Source organism: Ciona intestinalis, chromosome 5, assembly GCF_000224145.3.
Source record: "Ciona intestinalis chromosome 5, KH, whole genome shotgun sequence".
Classification (NCBI taxonomy): Eukaryota; Metazoa; Chordata; class Ascidiacea; order Phlebobranchia; family Cionidae; genus Ciona; species Ciona intestinalis.
Genome location: NC_020170.2, coordinates 4,386,930 through 4,407,358, shown reverse-complemented (window position 1 = coordinate 4,407,358; position 20,429 = coordinate 4,386,930). Strand labels below are relative to the sequence as shown.

Here is a 20,429-nt window from a genome sequence, read left to right as displayed (position 1 = left end):
TGTGTCCTTGTGCAAGACACTTAACGACAATTGCTCCAATCCAATGGTCACTAATGGGTTGTCCAAATTATCAGCCATACATAAAAAAATGAAAAAAAAAAAAAAAAAATCCAAAAAAAAAACTAATCAGCCACAAAGTAACATACATGGTAACTCGTAAGCTGGCACAAGGTGTTAAACCCGTGTTATAACGACTGTCGTTTTCCGGCCACGCGAGGATAAAGTAAGTTACATTCATTCATTCATACATATATTCATAATAAAAAAGCTACATTCTGATTCATATTTGCATTCATTCACAGAATGATGAAGAATACAAGGCACTTGTTGCACAGGAGAAGAAACTCTACCAGACTTCTGTATTCAGTGAATCCAATCGACTTGTGAACAGGTAATCCAATCTTACAACCTCAATGCTTGTTTTAGCCAAAATTTATCATAGCATTTTATTTTATGCCATTAGCTTACAATGATAGTCATTGTATTCGGTATAACTTTGAGGCTGTGACTGCTGGGTAACCACCAAATTAACTCATTTTAGGTGGTATAATTTGACAGCCAAATCCTAAATATAATCCAAAACTTTTATGTATCAATTCTTTTTTATATTAATATTTATTAACACTTAAGGTGGAATGTTGGTGGGGTGGAAGCTGTAATTCACGATGACGGTGCAGAATGGGAAGTACCGAGTCATACCGCTTTACAATTAATTGATGATTCGGCACTTAATACAGGAACCACTCCAGTAGAAGTTTCACCAGTTCCAACTTTATTGGAAGAATTAAAATCTCTCGTTGTGGAAAAATACGAAATGTTGAGAAAGAAGTTGATTTGGGAGGTTACTATGTTAGGTAGGAAGGCAGTGTTTTGTTTTTCCTATTTGTAAATAAAGTGAGTTTTAATACCTTACTAAAAAAAGGCACAGGTTTTACGCACACTTTCTTCGATGAAAACTTTAATTTTGTTTAAATTTATAGTTTACTATATTATACTGTCTGTGGGTATAGCAGTTTGTTGTTATCGATTTCAATATAAAAGAAATGCTGCCAAATATTTTTATTTTGCATATCAGGCAACACTGGGAAGCTTTCAGCAGAAGAATTGAAACGACAATTTACAAAACTTCTAAAGAAAGATGAAACTCACAGGGAAGATGGAAAATTGGATCAAGTAAAACAATTCAACTCTCAATTTGGGTAAAACACCGTTTTTTTAGTATGATTTATGTTCTATTCTATTCTACGTGGGTGAGGTTATGCAGCATGGCACAACATAGGCTTGCTACCGCATGAACCTCACCAGATGTTGTAGTCTGTCATTCCCCCCAGGTAGGCGATAGTGGCTTTAATGGTAATGGATGGGAGATCTTCCTGGTTTAAGTTACTGTATTAGTTTAATTGGTCACTGTGCTTTATTTGGGACTTGTGTGCTGTTTAAATTACAATACTGGTTATTAATCTTTGTTAATATTAACTTTTTTAAATTTCACATTTACAGCAATATGCTTGAGCATAACATGGGAAAGATCTCAGACATAAACAACACATCTGAAGTTCAGTCTTTATCATTTGCAGGTGAATAATATTAATGGATCAAGAAATCTTTAAGAGTTACTGTAATGCTATAGTAATTAACCTCGCATAAGTGGGCACACAGTGTGGGATTGTGTGAAACAGAACAACCATGTTATACTAACTGTTGTTGCTCCGTATGCGAGGATTTATCAGTTACACTCATTAAACTTGTATTTTAATTTTTGTAAACGACTTTTTACTATTCCTGATCAAAAAACATTGTTCTTAGAACCTGTATCTGCCTCCAGTCTCCTACAGCAGCTTACTGATCGCCAAAATGATGAATTAAACTTTTTAAATGATCGTTTTGTTCAATTGGATGATTTGAAACAAGCACAGTTGCTTGCTGCTGTCCACCAACAGTGCCATAGAGCAGCAGAAGGTGCTAAGTCAGACAGGCAGTGCAAAATAAATTTATTTTGAAATTTGAAGCGACCTGTGCAGCGGTTGGCCTGTGTGAACGCAATATTCAGTCAATGAACAGGTTTGTTTGTTATTGAAAGGTTTTTTAGATTAGAATAACTACACTGCGTAAAATTAACATCCCAACGAAAAAAAGCAACAAAACGATAGGTTTTTAAAAATATGCTAAGAGTAAAATATCAAAGGATAGATTCTTTACTTATGAAAAAATTTATTCCTCCTAATTTTTGAATATTTAATTTAAGGTGTAATTGTAAGAAAATGTGCATAAAGACACAACCCTTTCAATTACTCTAACTAAATGAATATTGCAAATACTTTTTTTATATTTTTGGTGTAACGACCATGTCTTTTGTCTTCCAATTAAATTTAAATAGGTTTTTAACTGTAAGCGTGTTTTAACAACTGTTTTAAATATTTCGAAATCTTCTCTATCGTAATCGAAGAGACAAATAAAGTTATTATTATATTAAATTGTGAATCATGTGACTTAGATCGACCAATGACATGCACCGAATGATGTTGCTGGCTGGTGAGAGACTACAGTTACTAAAACTCACTCAACCGTACCAAGCTGGTTCCGCTTCAACAAATCCATCCAATCAGCAGCAAGGATGGATTGGATTGGTCAATTTAATTGAACAAAAATTTGAAAATGAAAGAAAGGTAAAAAATATAAGTCTGGCACCATGGCTTAGTGATTAGACACCTGCATCATAACAAAAGCAGTTTCATGCTTGACACTGATACAGATATTGATAGGCGAGAATGTCCTTGGACAAGACACTTAACGGACATTGCTCCAACTTATTCATTCCTGATGGGTTGTTTGTATTGTCAGCCTTATAAAAAAATCACTCACAAAGTTATACATGTTGTAATTTGAAAACGAATATTTTTGTCGTGCCACGCATGGATAAATTAGTTACATCCATACATACTTATATCTTTGTATATATTAGTAGCTAAGGTTTTAGAGTAGTAGGCCTAATCTGGCCTAAATCCTAGATTACCTATGTCCATATAGAATAAAAAAACAGTAAATAAAGTATTTGAATTTTATGTTGCATTCGTCATATGTTTGATTTATATTTATGATAATTTATATTTTAGTTTCTGGTCAGTTGTCTCAAGGATTTGAACAACATTGAAAATGACGGTTCAAGTTTGGAATCTAAACTTTTTAACCTCAGTAACTCATGGAACGGTATTAAAAATGAGGTAATACTCATGTAGTGATCTGTTTTATTCCTAGTTTGACATTAGACTGATTGCAATAGTCCTTTACTCTAGTAATAAATGTGCATATTTAGTTCAGCGTCGAGGCAGAGTAATTAATTTGCCTGCTTCCAATATAAAGTTTATGGATTCAAGGCTCGTTACTGTTACCATTGTGGGTGTATTCTGTATTGTTTGGTATTAAAATAAATATTGATAATTATTTTATTGCCAAGAAACAACTGTTAACATCTCAAAAAAAGGTAATAGATGTAATTTTGCATTTATGCATAGACCAAAACTTTTTTTGCGTTAAGCAAATAGAGTTATATATAAAATTTTGAATTTTTGCATTGAGCAAACGCATTGAGAAAATGCATTGAATTGGGACATGGCTAATCTGTTCCTATACAGGGTTCAGCCAAGGAACGAATACAAATCCTTCAACAAGCAGTTTCAGTTTACTCCCAACTCCTCAAGTCACATTCCTCCAATCCATCCAGTGTTGACCATGAAATTATGATGCTTGCACAACTACAAGTGCACCAGGATGAAGACTCTAAAATTAACATGGTAACACTGATTTTTGTGGCCCTGTATCCAAACTTATACCATATCTCTAATTAAACAAAGTTAAATTTAAACCAAACTTATTTCTTAAAATTTAGCCAACCTTATACTATAACACTAGTTTAACTTTAAAAAATTTGTTTTAACCAATATACATATATAAGTAAAAATATATATGTTAGTTGTATGTTTTATTAAAATTCAAACTTATTTGCTGTTGTATCTGTTCTGTATTAAAAAATATTACAAGTAAAACATATACAATGTTCTATCCAGGCAAGTGAAGAACCGGTGGAAAAACTTTTACAAGATCAACTCAATGCAGTAAATGATGAAACATTAGAAAACATTGCTTCGTTGCTTTTCGCACCAAACCCACTCACTAATAAACTGCTACTGGCTGCTGCCATAAAAGAAAAGTAAGTAAAGGAATAATTAATATGTGATTAGAATAGTGTTATGTGACCTGGGATCAATAGCCACGCTTTTTAACTAACGCTTTTTCATTTTTTTTACTTGTACAGTATTTTAACGACTGTTGTTTTGCTTTTGATTCTTTTTGTTGTTTCATTAATACGGTCTTCACTCATCTTATCAAAAAGATAACTGTTCTTGGTCAAATCCCCATGATTTGAATGAATGTAAAGCTTTATTTACATTTGGCCGACAAACGACCGTCGTTATAACACGGGTGTTCAATCACCTCGTGCCAGCTACCGAGTTATCACGTATGCCACTTTACATTACTAATATGAAAAAATATAGTCTTTTTATATTATAAATGTCATACATTTATCATACATCTCACAACACAGGTACAACATCATCATCCGGAGGTTGATTGGATCTTCTGATGAAGATGTTGATGAAGTTTGGAGGAACAAGATCACTGAGAAGATGGAGAAACAATCACAAGATGCAGTGGAAGTAAATACAAGCGTTTATTTTTTTCTATTTTTTTTTTACTAAAAATAGATTTATTTTAAATATATATCTTGCTTTTTTAGCTATATATTTGTTTGTTTTTTTAAATAGTCTTAGTAGAATTAAAAATTTCAATTTTTTTTAGTCTTCCTCTCCATTCTCTATTTTTGGTCCCAAGCTCTCCGTCGTTGCCCAAAATTTTGAAAAGCAAAAGTTTGGTGAACGGTCCCAACCTGTTGAAACTGGGACCATCAGAACACTGTGCAATATGTGTTGGGATGAGATTCACGTGGTTATGAGTGGAGTTCATGACATGAAAATCGATCATGAATCATGGAAACAGATATGGCAGATAGGAAGCTTGAAGTCGCATAACAACGTGAGAGCTGCAGCCATTTCTTTAGGACTGCAAACCAGAATCTGGTACAGGAAAAATACAAGGTAATAACAATTCGAATGAATAAATGAATGTAAGTTGTCTATCTTCATGTGGCAGGGCAACGACACTCGTTATAGCACAGGTGTTCAGTTTCATACACTTGGTGCCTGCTTATCTGTTACCATGCATGTCATTTGTGGGTATTTACTTTTGGGCACACATGGCTAAAATGGTGGCAGCATCGAGTCTCAAGCCTGAAAACTTTTGGTGTATATTATCATGCATTTTATCTCGCGTAACATGTGCTATTTATTTCACTTATTCAGTAAATATAAAAGTTAATATTACGGCTTCTTATATTTATATTGCAGTTTAAAAGAGGACACACAGAGGTTTATTCAATGTTCACAAGATCTATTCACATCAACTCAACCTTTTATTGAAGGTAAAATATAACAATTGACTGATTGTTTGATGTAAATGTTTGATGTAAATTGTAAATGTACAGAGAAACTGTTAAGGAAAATTTAAAGACTATATATTTTCATGAAATTAGGGCATTAAAGTCTTGTACCCAGTATCCAGTGTGTTTCTACCATTTTCTTTTTTTTTAATGTTGTTGTAAAAACCGACTTTATTTTTGTGAAAGTCAACTCATATAAAACTCACTTCTTTTTTCTGGGAAGTCTCTCTTTAGTGAAAACTCATTTTATATAGGTTTTTTGTCGCATTATTTAGTAATGGTATTTTTCTCCCAAAAATTAACATTTTTCTAGAAGAATCAAATGATGACTCACTGAGAGGAAGAGTCCTCCAACTTCACATTCAGGAGTGGATGAAGCTCAAAGGGATGTTGGCCGATCCTGGGATGCAGGAGCTGTGTGAGGCTGCATTGACGATGTCCCATGATGATAGGATGAAGCGACTTTCACAGATCAACTCAAAGAGGAAAAAATTAAAGATGGCGTCTGATGGTCAGTTTTTGGGAAAAACTTTTTATTTTTACTTATCAAAAATGTGTTAATTTTTTTAATAATGTTAATAATTAACACTTGTGTATTTAACCGTGTTTTAATGGTTAGTACTTGCCTATTGCCCAGAGTTTCCAGGTTCAAGACTCAGTGGTGTCCTATTGGCCCTCTAAATGTTAGCAATACATTACAAAAATGTAAAAATCTCCCAAGAATACTCGCTCATAATATGACTGTCACTGTAATAATGACAGTTAGGATAAATAATTCACATTCATTCATTCAACTGAAAATCTTTGTGTAAACTTCTTCAGATGATCGGGAAGACTTGCTGAGTCTTCTGGAGGAAGCTCTTGCTCTTAAAGTTGTGTCCAGGAAGAAGATCCTCCTTGATCTTCTTGGAGCATCAGATGTAGATGATGATGTTGCCATCACCATCCTTGCTGATCTTCATCAGGAGCAGATCAAGGATGCGGTGAATTGGTTCAGTGAGGAGCAGGTACGTATCTGAGATCATAGGCACCGCACCTGGGGTGGCAGGGTAGCCGAGCCAACCCTACAATTGTCTACACTGCATTCACCATAAGCATTAAAATCAAAATGTGATTTTTTTTACACAATTTTGAGTTTAACTATCACTGACTCCCCTGCATTTATAAAAGTTTGGCGCCTATGTATGGGAGATATATGGGAATAATGTATATAGTTATATTTTTTTCATTTTGTTTTAAAATATACTTTTTTTAGTTCAAATTATTGTTTTGTACAAAAACATTTAAACTGTTTCTCATAATACGTTTCAGATTTCACCACGCAATATTATTGAGAAATTTACCTTCCACATGAGTCTGTGTGAGAATGTCTTCAATATTTTGTGCAAATACGAAGGAAAAACAGGGGACCAGGATCTGCTGGAGGTATAAGGCTTTTATTTGTTTATTAGAAAAAATTGCTACATCAAAAATCACATTTTTTTTTGTTTAAACATAAATGTTGTTTATCTAAATGGTTTATTTTATTATATTGTTTATATGGTGAAAAAAATCATGCCTTTTATCAAATAAATTTTGTATTTTTTTTTACATTTTATGTTTAACATAATCTCATTAAAATAGCATTGTTATTTTACTGAAATATTTGTGTTTGTGTTTCATATACAGGCTTTATACAACAGACATGCTTTGTTAAGAAAGAAACTTCTTAGCTCTATCACAGAAGAAAGTAAGTATTTTTACAGATAACTTTTTTGCTGTTTAAATCAGTTCATTTTAGTTGTTGTTTTTAAATATATTAAGGCCCTAAATTAAAACTAGATATTCAGGTTTAATTGTTTTCCATTTGTTTCTAACCTTTATATTGTTTTCAATCACCAGGTGAACGGAACAAAGCAATGAAAGAATTGAACGCTCAATTAGACGCAGAACGAGACTGGTTGATGAAAATGCTGGGTGACCAGGATTCGGGGTAAGTTTACTCATGAATGGCAATCTATCCAATCAGCAAAGAGAATATATTCATAATGTTGTTAATGTTGTTAATTTTTGATTTTGTTATGGTTGGTTTGTTCTTACTTTTTGTTGTTTCAATTAATATGATCTTTATTATTGTTTTCATATTACATTCAACCCTATTTTAAGGCTTGTCACTGTTACTATTGCAGGTGTGTGACACTTAAAATGTATACATGGTAACTTGTATGCGGGCAGGAGGTGTATGAAACGTTGCCCCACCGTTTTAAAAATAACAAGTTATTTTCAACCCCCAATTAATTTTTGTACTGATGACCCCCACACAAAGACAACTTCCCTTTTATCCAATTTGTCTTTAGATATTTGAATGAGAAAGAGAGACAAGCCATGCTCATGAAGTTACGTCGTTCCGTGTTGAAAGCTGAACAAGAAAGTAAACTTGATGCTGCAATGCTGGCTGGTGGTTTGATCATGCAACAGGCATCTGCTGAAAAGCGGTGAGTATTATACATGATCCACTATTTATTTGCATTTGTTCGACCCTTTTACATTTATCTACGTTTTAGTAACGTGATTTAAGAGTTAAATTATTTCATTTTAGCCATATATAGGTGCTCTGTCTGTTAATGGTATGGTTTTATATTGCATTTATATGTTAATGTTATATGCTAGTGGTGAGGCCCTTGTCAAGGACCTGAGATTTAGGCCGGATTTGTTCATTTACTAACTTCTGGTTCTGTTAAAAATAAATTACAAAATATGACACTTATTTTCCTGATAGAATGCAAAAAATGACATGGTAAATGTTTTTAAACACACAACTTTTTTTTAAGTAAAACATCTTGCTAAATAAAACGATAAATTTTATGTTTTAGGTTAAAAAGTGAACAAGACCAACAGCGAGAGTTGGCCCTTCTTAGGTTGGCTGAGTTGAAGAAAAGAAAGTTATCATCTGTGGTTGGTGATGATGTTATTGTTACTGAGGATAGAGATGCAATGCAGGTGATGTCACAATGCCTTATATTGCATCATAATCCAGCTATATTTTAAATCAATTTTATCTAAAATGTAGAAACATGATATGTAAACTGGTTTTAAGGTGTTGCAGTAGTTTTTTTGGGCCAATTCTTGCATAAAACATACGCAGGCATATTACACTTTTATATTCTATATGGGTGAGATCTTTGTCAGAAGATCTAGGATTTAGGCAAGAGTTGTTGCATTACTCCAACACCCAGACTACTTATATATATATATATACAAATAAACAAATGTAAATATTACATTATAATCTAGTTGTGCCAGTTTAAAAGTTATTCTTTCCATAACAGGAGTCTGTAATGAGAAAAATGGCTGCACTGCATAAATGGGAGCAACACTGGTTGGTTGTTTCGTGTGCTGACAACAAACCAAATGTGGATTTGGATTTAAATGAAGCTGTCAATCAACTTATATCATGCAGGGGAAGAGTAAAGAAAGGAGTTGGTAAGAAATAAAAATGTATTGGTATACCAACAATTACCAGAAAAATAATAAGGAGTGTCAGGCACTGTGGCATAATAGTTAGCTCGGCAACCTAGAGGTTATTGGTCCAAGGCTCGGCGTTACCATTGCAGGTGTATGTTTCTTTTGGCAAGACAGTGAACAATAATTGCTCTATGAGTCATCCACATTATTAGCCACAAATAAAAAAATTAAAAAAATCCCCAAAATTCCACATTCAATGTATCTCTAGGTCATTTTTCAATTCAAAACAGCAGTAAAATATATTTAAAAATAATTATTTTTAGCAAAATATGTTCTATAGGAAACTGTTTTAGCATTGGAAAAGACTAGTTCATGGCCATTTTCTAAAATAATGTAAAATTTTACATAAATGATTAATTTCAGCAATTTCTTTGGAAGAGCATTCAGAGGTTTTGAATAAATCTGTTGCTCTACGGCTGCGTGTGATTGGCCATGAGTTACCAGGGCAACCAATCGACGAATCAGAAGTAAGATTGATGATGATGCTGCAGAAGATGCAGGAAGATGGTGAAATTGAAGTTAGTGAGAAGTTTAATTCAATGGTGAGTTGAAATTTTGTAAAAATGCCTTTTTTCAAAGTTTTTTCAAGACCAATTTTGGCATGGCAAAACACCTCAAAAAGCCAAACGGATTCATTTGTGTGATTTTTTTATACAGGTGAAGAAACAATGATATTGTTAGTAAAGTGGCAATTCCCAAAAATTAAACAGCTTCATGAAACTGGTGTATCAAGGGTGTTGTAATGCTTAAATAAAAGCCTGGGATTGACTTGCCAATGAACTAACCACCTGTGGCAAACAGAAAACGCCGCATATTATTTTAGATACATACAGAAAGTCAAAAACGCCACAGATTTTTGCCAATATGCCGAATTTCGAGGGTTTTTACTTTTCCCAATTAAATCCTCCCATCTTCTTCAGAGTGATTCAGATCTGATCACTGAGCAAGAGAAGTTATCCAGCATGTTGAAGATGAAGACTTCATCTAATCTTCCACAAGTCCTCCTATGGTCCTCTGCATCAGATGATGATGACTTGGTGGAAGCTATCCAGGATAAACTTGATATTCTTCTAAAGGCAGCTGTGACCAAAGCTTTCCAATACAAGGTGTCTTCAGTCTTCACCAAAGTTTAATTTTTATTTTTTTTATTTTTTTCTGGTGAAAAATTGTAATTAAAATATTACAAAAAATTCAAATCAAAAAATAAATATCTGTCTGTATTAAAACTTTTTTTATATATTTTTTTAAAGTTTACAAGATATAGGTCTTAGGAAACAGAGTTATATCTTTATAATGTTTCTATCCCAGCTCGGACCGGAGAAGCAAGACACTGAAGAATTTCGTCGAGGAGTCCAAGAAGTGATGAGAACATCCAAGGAGATGATGATGTCCGGACATCATGAAGATGCTCTTAACCTCATCACTGAGGGTCTGGAGAAGGCACAGAGAGAGGAGATCATCCGGATGTTGATGGGAGATGAAGATGAGAGAAGGAAGAGAGATCTAATGATGAGGGAGCAGAGAAGAAAGATAAGGATCAAAAATGGTAAAAAAAAAATGTTATACATTTTTTTTATTGGAAAGAATATTTTAAGGATATAATAATGTTTATATGATTTTATTGATAAAAGATGTAAATACAATGTTTTACCTTTTAGTTGTAATTTAATGTGGTTTCTATTTGTATTGAATACAGCGCATTTTATGACAAATAATTAAAATTAATAACCAACAGGTACTGCAACAAGTGCATTTTATTACTACAAGTTTTTATAGTAATGTGTTTTAATAGTCGCTGTTGGCAATTTTAAACATCTTTTTTTTATTTTTAGGAATGTCAGAAGAGGAGGCAAATCGTTTGTTCCAAGAGGAAGGAGAAGAGTTTGAGAGCATCGAGAAAAAAAGAAGGAAGAACGTACTTGAAGGACTCTTCCTGGATGCGGAGGCAGAGAAGAACGCTCTTCTTCGGATGTTGCAAGAAGCTAACGATAAGTGAGTGTCAGAAAAAAATAAGTCTAAAAGAGATCTTCTCGCGTCTGTTATGTGATTTTAAAGGAACTTTTTTTTTTGTCTGCCGTATGACTAGCTATTATCAGGATATGCCATCAAGTATTGCCGAAGGACATATATGCCCACAATGGTAGCAGCATCAAGAATTGAGTCTGAATCTGAGTTACAGACAGGCATGTTGACCTTAGTGGCACAGCTTTTTATTTTGTTTAAATTAACTTTTATGCAGAATGGAGGCAGAGAGACAGAGGCAACTAATGCTGGCAAAACTGCGCCACCAAAATAAACTCCTGCAGCGTGAATCTGAGCTCTCCATGATCATGAAACTCATGAACATGTCGCGATCACGTGATGAAATGTGAGTAATTATTTAAATTTTAACAAAAAATATTGTCTGTTTCGCAAAAAAGGATTAAAAGCATGTTTTTTTATTGGAATTGAAAATATGCGATGTAACTTGGTTTAGGTTGCAAGATGAAAGAAAGAGACAGTTGGCACTTGCACGCGCCAGAGTACAAGCATTAAAGAACAAGAAACAATCTTCTAAAGTGGTTTGTTACAGTTTACTTTCTATAATTGTGTCATTTTTTGTATTATAGTTTTTTGTTTCCAGCGTCTTAAAAGTGTTTGTTGATTATTGTCACCTTAAAACCTGACATAGAGACAGTCTCAGATAGTTTTACACAAACTGCATAATTTAAGTGTAATTATAAATATCATGTAGCAGGATTGAGTACAGGCTGAAGGCTAAGAATTTTGCTAAGAATTTGTTACTTTAAATCTAAAAAATGAAAAAAATTTACAAAATTTTAAATTCAGTGTTGCCCACAGGAAATTCTGACCGCATCAGATTGGAGCAGTGATGACCGGGATGTTTTGGTGGAAGCAGTTACAAATGAGATTGAAGCAAAACATGCAGCAGAACGTGCAGCACTGCTGCAGGTAAACACAAAAATAACAACTCTTTTTTTGCATAAATTTACTAGGATTTTTTGGAATAAATCGGCCGAAAATTATTTCATACAGACCTACAGGCTTAAGATATTACTTGATGAATGAATATAAAAACAAATATTGAATTCAAACTAATAAGTGTCTTCACTTACTCTTTTACTTCCAGGTGATGCAAATGTCAGGTCCTGGGAGCGACTCTCGGAGCAAAGCAAGTGAGAAGAAGAAGGAAGATCGACGGGATCGAATTCGTGCTCTTCGACAGCTCCGCAGGCAGTGGAGGAACGATCCCGCGTTGATGGAACAAAAAGGAGAGCAATCCAAGATTTTCCAAGTAAAAGATAAATAAAACACAAGCTATAGTGATTGGCATAATCAGTCTTTGTAAAAAAAACTGGCATAATCAGTCTTTCTTTGTAAAAAAATGGCATAATTAGTCTTTGTAAAAAAAGTAATGAAGAAGCAATCCCAGTTCATGAGACTGCATCAGGGCCAAATCCCTATCTGAATATGATTACGTCTCTATGTTAAAAAAATCATTTAGTTAAAATACTTCTTCATGTACATTGAAATTTAAACAAGTTTAGCAGTTTATTCTGTAAAGAATTTATGTTTATTTTTTAACTATATCTATGTTATTAAAATATGATTTTTATGGCACAGGAAGCGTCAGCATTACAACTTGAATCGATAACGAAGAGCAACTCTTCTTCTGAAGAAGACGCACAAGCGGTCGTCCTCATGGACCTCCAAGTTGCTCAAGATAAAGAAACAAGCCAACTTATTTCTAGCATACCTGAAAAAGTGAGGTTCCTAATCTTAATGTTTCTGTAAAATAGCTCTTAAATGTTTCTGTAAAATGGTAAAGGTTCCCAATCTGACTTAATATTTCTGTGAAATAGTATTTTTTCAGGTATAACTAGTATAACTACTTTACATTCTGCCAATGTAGCAAATAAAATAAGATCTTTGCTCTAAGTGTTTTAATTTTGTATAAATATTTTTAACTTATTCAGTTAAATTATTTTAAAAACTTTTTTTCTTCATTTTATAATCCCTATTTTCTCAAGGATACATCCAAACTCCGAGAGCTTGGCAAGGAGCAGGAGAAGGCTCGCATCCAAGGTTACCATGACAACGTAGCGAGCTCACTCCTGGGAACAAATGATGAGGAGGAAGTGATCCAAGCTCTGGAGGATAAATACGATGCTATCAAGGATAAATACCTTGCTGAGGTAATGACTATTCCTGGTTTTACACTTTTTTGTTTATTATTACCACTATATAAAACTGTAAAGTCTTACAGAGTTTTTTTCTGGTTTTGCTCTGTAATTGGAAAACTGTAATTGTCAAATGTCATAAAGGAGGATTGGCTAAGTTTGTTGCTAACTTTTGTTTTGCCATCTTTAATTTTTGATAAAGTGGGACCTCACCCTTTGGAATAGATTAGTCTGTTTTAAACTGTAATATATCTGTGGCAATGCATCTAAATAACTCCCATGCACTGATCTACATCATTTTCCACCATCTTTAGGTCCTGATGAAGAGGTTAGGATCAGCTGAGTGGGAGGCGATGAGCGAACGGGAGCGACAGAAGAGGATCATGGATGTAAAGAGACACGAGATGAGGTTGAGAAGAGAGGGGAAGACGGATGAACTTCAACGATTGTTCAGCGCTCTTGCCATCTCTGAGAGTGGTGAGTGTGGTAGAGATGATGGATGTAGAAATTGACAATGGCATTTAGCAAAAGCCACTAAAACATGCTTGGCATATTGAAATTCTTAAATTTAACGCTGGCCTTCTAGAAGTGCTAGTAAAACACATTTAGCAGATTTATCACTGTGCAGACAGTGTACGATATAATATTCGAATGCAATCCTTGGAATGCTATAACATGATTGCAATGCTAAAACATTTGATTACATAGCGAATACACAATAGCAGGCAATATTTACTAAACGTACGTTTTAGTATGTAGAACAACTCATTTAAAATTACAAGTGTGTGCAGTTGATTTGATCTGTTTAATTTTTTCCTTTTACCATTTTAAGGTTCAGAACGCCTCTCGCAAGAAGAGAAATTGAAGCAGAGGTTGGAAAGGAAGAAGAAGTTGAAAGAGGAAAGAGCATCTCAAGGCCTCTCCAATGATGATGCAACTTTAGAGAGGGAACTAGATGCAGAGGAATCTCTTGAGAAAGTGAAGAGAAAGGTAAAGCTGTTCATTGTGTTTAAACTTAAATGATGTTATGTCTCAAGGGGTAATCAATTAAACAACAGACACTGATTAGCTTGTTTGTTAGAAATCACTTTAAAGCTATTGCCATGCATGTTAAGACATGTAAAAAACAAAGACAATGTTTAGTTTGTTTGTTGTTACAAATTCCTTTAAATTTCAAATCGTCTTAAAAAAAATCACCTGTTACAACATGCCTACAAATTGCCCTGTTAGAAATATTAAATATAGAGGTTACAGGTTTCAGGTTGTCTATAATTTCATCCATATATTAGGAAAGTTTCCCGCAAAAACTGATCACCTAACAAGTTAAATACATGCTTCCTCGAAAACAGGCACCAGATGAACAAAACATCTGTGTTTTAACAATTGTCATTGCTCTACCAGGATTAGTAACATTCTTCCTTCATTTGTTTAAATTGTTTAATTTTTTTTCAGAACGTTCTTCTTGACTTGGAGGCGAACTTCGAAAACGAGAAGAAATCTCTTCTCGCTGATCTTCGTCGACATGATGATATGATCAGTGAGGAGCGGAAGAGACAACTGGCAGCAGCTCATCTTCGTCGGGAGAGGAGACAACTTCAATCCGAGCAGAATTACAGCGCGATCATGCTTCTGTTTCAATCGGCAAATGAAGACAAAGCTGCTCTGACTTCCAAGTAAAAACTAATAATTTTTTTAATAAGTAAAACAAGGGTGTTCCGTTTCGCACATCTTGTTCCCGCTTACGAGTTACCACGTGGGTAATTTATATTTGCATTTGTTTTAATTTTTTTGGAATTAATTGCTGACAATTTACCACATCATGCGGGAACACTTGGCCAGAGTAATTGCTGCTGCTAGATGTCTTGACCAAAGACACATACAGTTGTAGCAGTGTCACAATGGTAACAGCTTTTCAATAATACAATTCATACATTTCAGTCTTGAAGCTGGCCGGGCAAAGCAACTGGCTCTTGCAAAGGAGAGGTTATCAGTTAGGAAGACCAAGAAGAGAAGGAAACAAGCTCTTTCTGCTCTCACTGATCCGGAGGTCATCCTCGAGAGGATAAATGAAATCATGGATGAAAAAAGAGAAGGTAAGCACTTAAGCAGACCTTTAATCCTAAAAATATGATAAGAGAAAATTTAAAAAGTTTATGTCAGTTACAATTTGTGAAACTTTATACTATGCATCATTACTTTTCCCTGCCAGAGTGCCAGTTTTGTTCCATTTTTTTTCTTAAAACTTGAACAGTCAACTAAATTACATTTAAATCTTACATTTATATGTAGGAAGCTGTTTGGATATTCTGCTCAATGAAGTTGAACAGAAACATCTTGGTGAAAGAAACGCTCTGCTACAACTTCATCTTGTTGCTGATGATTTTACTGAACTCAGTAGTCGATCTAACTTGGTAAATATTACTTGTATTATAATAGATATATATACATCGTTTTTAATCATTCTTTAAATATAAAAGAAAGTATTTCATTAATTTTTTTAAAGTGTTTTTTTTATTGAATTTAGTGTTAAAGGCTCAGAGATGTTAACACCATCTTCTTCTCTAGGAGCTCCAGGAAGACCTTAAGAAGTTCATGGGAAGTCGTAGGAAGTGGAGAGAGTCCCGGATGATGCTTGCGATCAACGAGGGAGGAGATGAAGGGTTGGATGATGCGAAGAGGATCAGACTTTCAAGATATGTTGCTACACAGAACAAACTTCTCATTGATGGGATGAAGGCACAACTTGAAAGTAAGTTTATATTTAAGTAATAGACTGACGATACCATTTAGGTGAAATATATATTTTATTACACAATTGGTTAAACTTGATTTTGTCTGTTATGTATTAGTACCACCAGATTGTTAAAAGTATGAATTGTGTAGGTTGGAGTGCATTTAGGGATGAACCCCATGCTCACTGTCGAGTTACTTGAATGATTCATGATCGCACCCATTTTTATACCTTATTCTCACTATCAAATTACTAGTAAAAATCCTGGCCATTAATATGTTATATATATATATATGTTGTCATGCCCATTGTCAAGGAACTATTGTCACAATTGCATCTCTCCTATTCCCCATGCTCACTGTCAAAAAAATCATGTTTGAGAAAATAGAAATCACATATCTGTGTTTCAGTTACTCGCCGTGCTCTATCGAGCGAGGTCGACCAAGCTTCGTGGTTGAGCGGTCAAGTGGAACATTGGATGACAGAGTTGCAACATACCCAAGATAATGAAACCATGACAACTACCAATCTCACTTTTGATAAGGTTAGTTTTATGCTGTAACCTCCCATAAGGTAGACACTTTTTTATGAACAATTTCAAAAAAAATTTTTTAACAAAACCCAAAGTCAGATTTTTTAAGGTTCAAGTTCATGTTCTTGAATAGAATAATTTTTAAAATACATTTTTAGACCACCCTCTCAAAAATGAGTACCTTGTACCTTATGAATAAACTTCTGTCTTTTATTTCCATTTTTCTAAAAATCATTGTTTTGTTTCTAGACAGATGATGTTCTTGGTATGTTATCTGAGGATCAAGTAAGAGCAAGGAGGGAGAGGTGGAATGATAATCTCGTCAAAGTCCTCTTTGGTCTTCCACTACCAGGACAAGGTGATAATTTATGTGTTATATTATTAAATGTGAATCTACAAAAAAGTAACAAAAAAACTATGGAAAAAGTAAATTTTAACTAATTTTAGGTAAACTTTTATATTAAAAAATAAACTAATTTAGGCTTTCCTATATAACTTTTGTTTAAAGGATAAGTCTTTTTTTTAATTGAAGAGGTTTTTTTTTAGAACTGAGAAGACCAGAGTCAACAGGGAGCATGGAGAGCATGGAGAGGGAGCAACATGCTCTGGAAGATGAAACAGAAGTTAAGATGAAGAAGCTGGATCAGGAATTGGAAGAAAAGAAACAAAACATTGCTCGGAAAAGTAAACTAAAATATTTTTACAAAAAATAATATTTTTAAAAAGTTGTTTTTTATAATAATTCGAAAACCGTTTTAAAATTATGGTTGTTTATAAACCATCAATAATGTGGGTGGTATTTAAATACTGATCTTATAATAAATTATAGAAATTGAAGGAGAAGAAATCGATGCTGACGCTGCTCTTGCTCAACTTGATAAAGAATTTAAACTCCAGAAAGAGGTGTGTTAGTTATACTTATGTTTTAGCCATCTATAGGGTGCATGAAATTTAATATTTTTTTGTTATCTATTTTCGATTTTCGTCTTATACTAATTTTTTTTTTAATTATTAAATTAATGTTTTTTTCAATTTTGTAAAAAATACCAGGCACTCAATAGCGATCTGGAGCGGCAGAGAGAAAAGATGAGAGAACGGTTGAAACAAATCCGACAGAGGAGAGATGAAACTGAGTTTGAGGCTCATGCAGCAGCGGGGATGGTTCTTCTTGCTGAGCAGAGGATCAAGGCTCGAGAGAAAAGAGCGACGGACGAATCTTCACGTCAACAAAATTTGGTAATAAGAGTTTGAGTGAATAAATGAAACTATAGCACTAGTTGGGTCAGTGGTTTCCAAACTTTTCTAAAAATTTTGCATGGTAAATCCCTTCCAATTATTTTGATGTTTTGCGGCCCTATAAAATTTAGATTAAGCCATAGAAGAAATGCAAAAACCGAACCAATGAAAGAAAAAGCTAAAACATTATATTTGAATCATAATCATTGCTGTTCGTTAACTCTCTGAAACTGGTAAATGGACCTGAGTTGGGACCAGTTTGGAAACCGCTAAGTTAGGTCCTCACATGTTACAGCTATTGGCATGCAAAAAAATTGTGCGATTTACAACAGTTTAAAATGTAAAACTCATTTTACTTATACAGATGCAACAACGGCTTGCTGCCAGAAGAGAACAAAGAAAGAAGGCAAAAGAAGAGAAATCTGAGGTCCATGATAACTTGCAAACCAAACCACCCATCCAACCTATGCAACGTGAAAAGACAGTGCTTGATATTCACGTAAGCGAGCGTGAAAAAGATGATATGCTCAAAGAACTCACAAGACGCTCACAAATCTATGTGGATACAATTAAGAATGAGCAAGAACGTAACAGGATTAAGGTAATTATCGTTGTTTTTTCAACACCACAAAATATTTTGTTTCACACACCTCGTTCCCCCTTACATACCAAATTTTGCAGTTTTTATGTAAAATATTTTTTTCAGTTTTCGTCAACTACGTTTTACAACGTTGGTAATTGTTTTGTTAGGTTTATTTCTAGGTTTTGCTGACATTTGGACAACCCCTATGGATCACTGGCTTAGAGCAACTAACCAGTGATATGGGGTATAATTATAAATGATAAATATCATCTTAGGTTCGAGAACGCATCTCAAAGAAGAAAGAGATGAAAGTAGCGGAGGTGGATAAGATAATGACTAAACTGGAGCGGGAGAAGACCATGGTACAGGAGAGGAAGAGTCTTCAACTGACGAGGCAGAAGACTATACTTGGCGAGAGAATTGAAAGGATCAAAACAGAGAAAACAATGACGGTGCACGAGAAAAAGTGGGTTTAATTTATAACAACATAAATTTTGATGATCTTTTAAAGGCTTATCTGATTTATTAATCTTTTAATGACTCATCAAAACCAAAGTCTTTTTCCGATGTTTTGTCTGCCATCTGGCAAGACTTCAAAATATTTACGTTATGCTTGGTAGCAGAAGTAACAGATCATAAATTGTATTTGCCTCATTGATTTAAGTAGTGAAGAATAAACAGTAGCGGGCATGAGGTGTATAAAACAGAACAACCAGGTTATAACGACTGCCGTTGCCCTAACAATGCAACAATAAAGTTACATTCATCCACAGAAAAGTTAGTGAGTTTTCCAAGATGGCGGAAGAAGTTGGAGACAAGGATCAAAACAAGATGGAGGAACTAGCTCGCAACCTCCAGAAAAAACTCTTGGAGGAAAAACAGGTAATACAAATGTTTTTTAAGTTATTTCACGTTAAATAAGAATTCCCTTTGTTTTCAAAACAACCGTATTATTTATCTTACGTGTTTTTTTTTTAAATTTTGGTCTTTGGTTTAATCTATAGTACTGTGAGGTAACATGGATACTGTTAGCACATAATATCACATATTGTTTAATCGCCAACAAAATTATTTTAGAGTCACAAGAATACGATTATATAATTCTTTAAATATTCTTTGTTTACTACTAAATGATGATAAAAAATAAAATCATGGACCATCTTATCCCACTATACTGTATGTTTTTTTGATAAGTTTTAAATATTTTTTAAAAAACTTTAAAAAAAAATTGTTAAAAATTGAAGGAGGAATCTACTCCTGTTCCTGCTCCTAAAAAAGAGGATCTCGCTCCGAAACAGGAAGAAGAGGAAGAAGGATTCAGATCTCGATCTGGATCTCGTTCTGGATCACGAAGGTTGGGAAAGGTGGATCGGGATCAGATTATGAAGGAGAGGATGTTGAAGAGGAAGAAACAGAGGATGCAAGAGGAGGGAGGAAAGGAAGAGAATGATCCGGATGCAGACAAAGATGTAGATGCTTAAAAATTTAATCTGATATGTACATTAGTAAGTTAGGTTTATCAATGTATTACAGTGTGGGGTAAGATGGATATAGATAGGTTTAATCAGCTTTTAGTATGGTGGGGTAAGATAGATAAATTTAGCACGTAATATTCCATATTTTTCTAATTGTGTTTTTAACAATTAACCACACTCTTTTAGAGCCATGAAGATGCGTTTATATAATTTTGTAAATATTTTATGTTTATAACCAAAAGGGGCGATAAAATAGAATGAAAACATGGACCATCTTACCCCAGACGACTATAAATATCATTTTCCCTTTGATTAGACCAACTAATTTTCACTTTTAGCATTCCATTGTAAAATCTATAATATTTTCATAGGTTACAAACGTAAAATTATGTGTTTTAGCAGATTGTTTTATTTTCATGTCCAATTATCTCTGGGGGAATTGGGCAACTTATTTCAAATCAGGTATTAACTCAGTGATATAAAAGTCTGTCCACAGTTTTCCAGCCATTGGTTTTGTTTTTATTGAATTCACTGTCATTTTAATCTTTGCAGTATATATGCTCACGTAGATTTGCACTTGAATTTTCGCAATGTTTGATTTGCACGTTTCAAAAATATTCACAATCACACACA

General features: G+C 33.9%; 1 protein-coding gene across 2 annotated transcripts; it reads left to right on the top strand.

Annotated features, from left to right (window-relative positions):
* Positions 1 to 1,937: 1,937 nt before the first annotated feature.
* Positions 1,938 to 20,429, top strand: LOC100177577 (trichohyalin). 2 transcript variants are annotated; one of them, XM_018812005.2, is made up of 41 exons: positions 1,938 to 2,061; positions 2,495 to 2,666; positions 3,114 to 3,221; positions 3,633 to 3,791; positions 4,065 to 4,207; positions 4,604 to 4,715; positions 4,858 to 5,153; positions 5,463 to 5,536; positions 5,871 to 6,065; positions 6,377 to 6,561; positions 6,866 to 6,979; positions 7,223 to 7,283; positions 7,436 to 7,526; positions 7,891 to 8,028; positions 8,407 to 8,533; positions 8,863 to 9,016; positions 9,422 to 9,600; positions 9,979 to 10,164; positions 10,367 to 10,604; positions 10,891 to 11,050; positions 11,298 to 11,426; positions 11,535 to 11,619; positions 11,900 to 12,010; positions 12,189 to 12,353; positions 12,683 to 12,823; positions 13,090 to 13,254; positions 13,554 to 13,716; positions 14,072 to 14,229; positions 14,692 to 14,912; positions 15,178 to 15,332; positions 15,529 to 15,650; positions 15,805 to 15,988; positions 16,381 to 16,514; positions 16,752 to 16,860; positions 17,049 to 17,186; positions 17,332 to 17,405; positions 17,553 to 17,738; positions 18,103 to 18,339; positions 18,597 to 18,787; positions 19,095 to 19,203; positions 19,566 to 20,429. In XM_018812005.2, the coding sequence occupies exons 1-41, from the start codon at positions 2,054 to 2,056 to the stop codon at positions 19,800 to 19,802; spliced, it is 6,114 nt and encodes a 2,037-aa protein (XP_018667550.1). In that variant the 5' UTR covers positions 1,938 to 2,053; the 3' UTR covers positions 19,803 to 20,429. The 2 variants fall into 2 exon arrangements, with proteins under 2 accessions (XP_018667550.1, XP_009858782.2); XM_009860480.3 differs by having other exon boundaries at positions 5,868 to 6,065.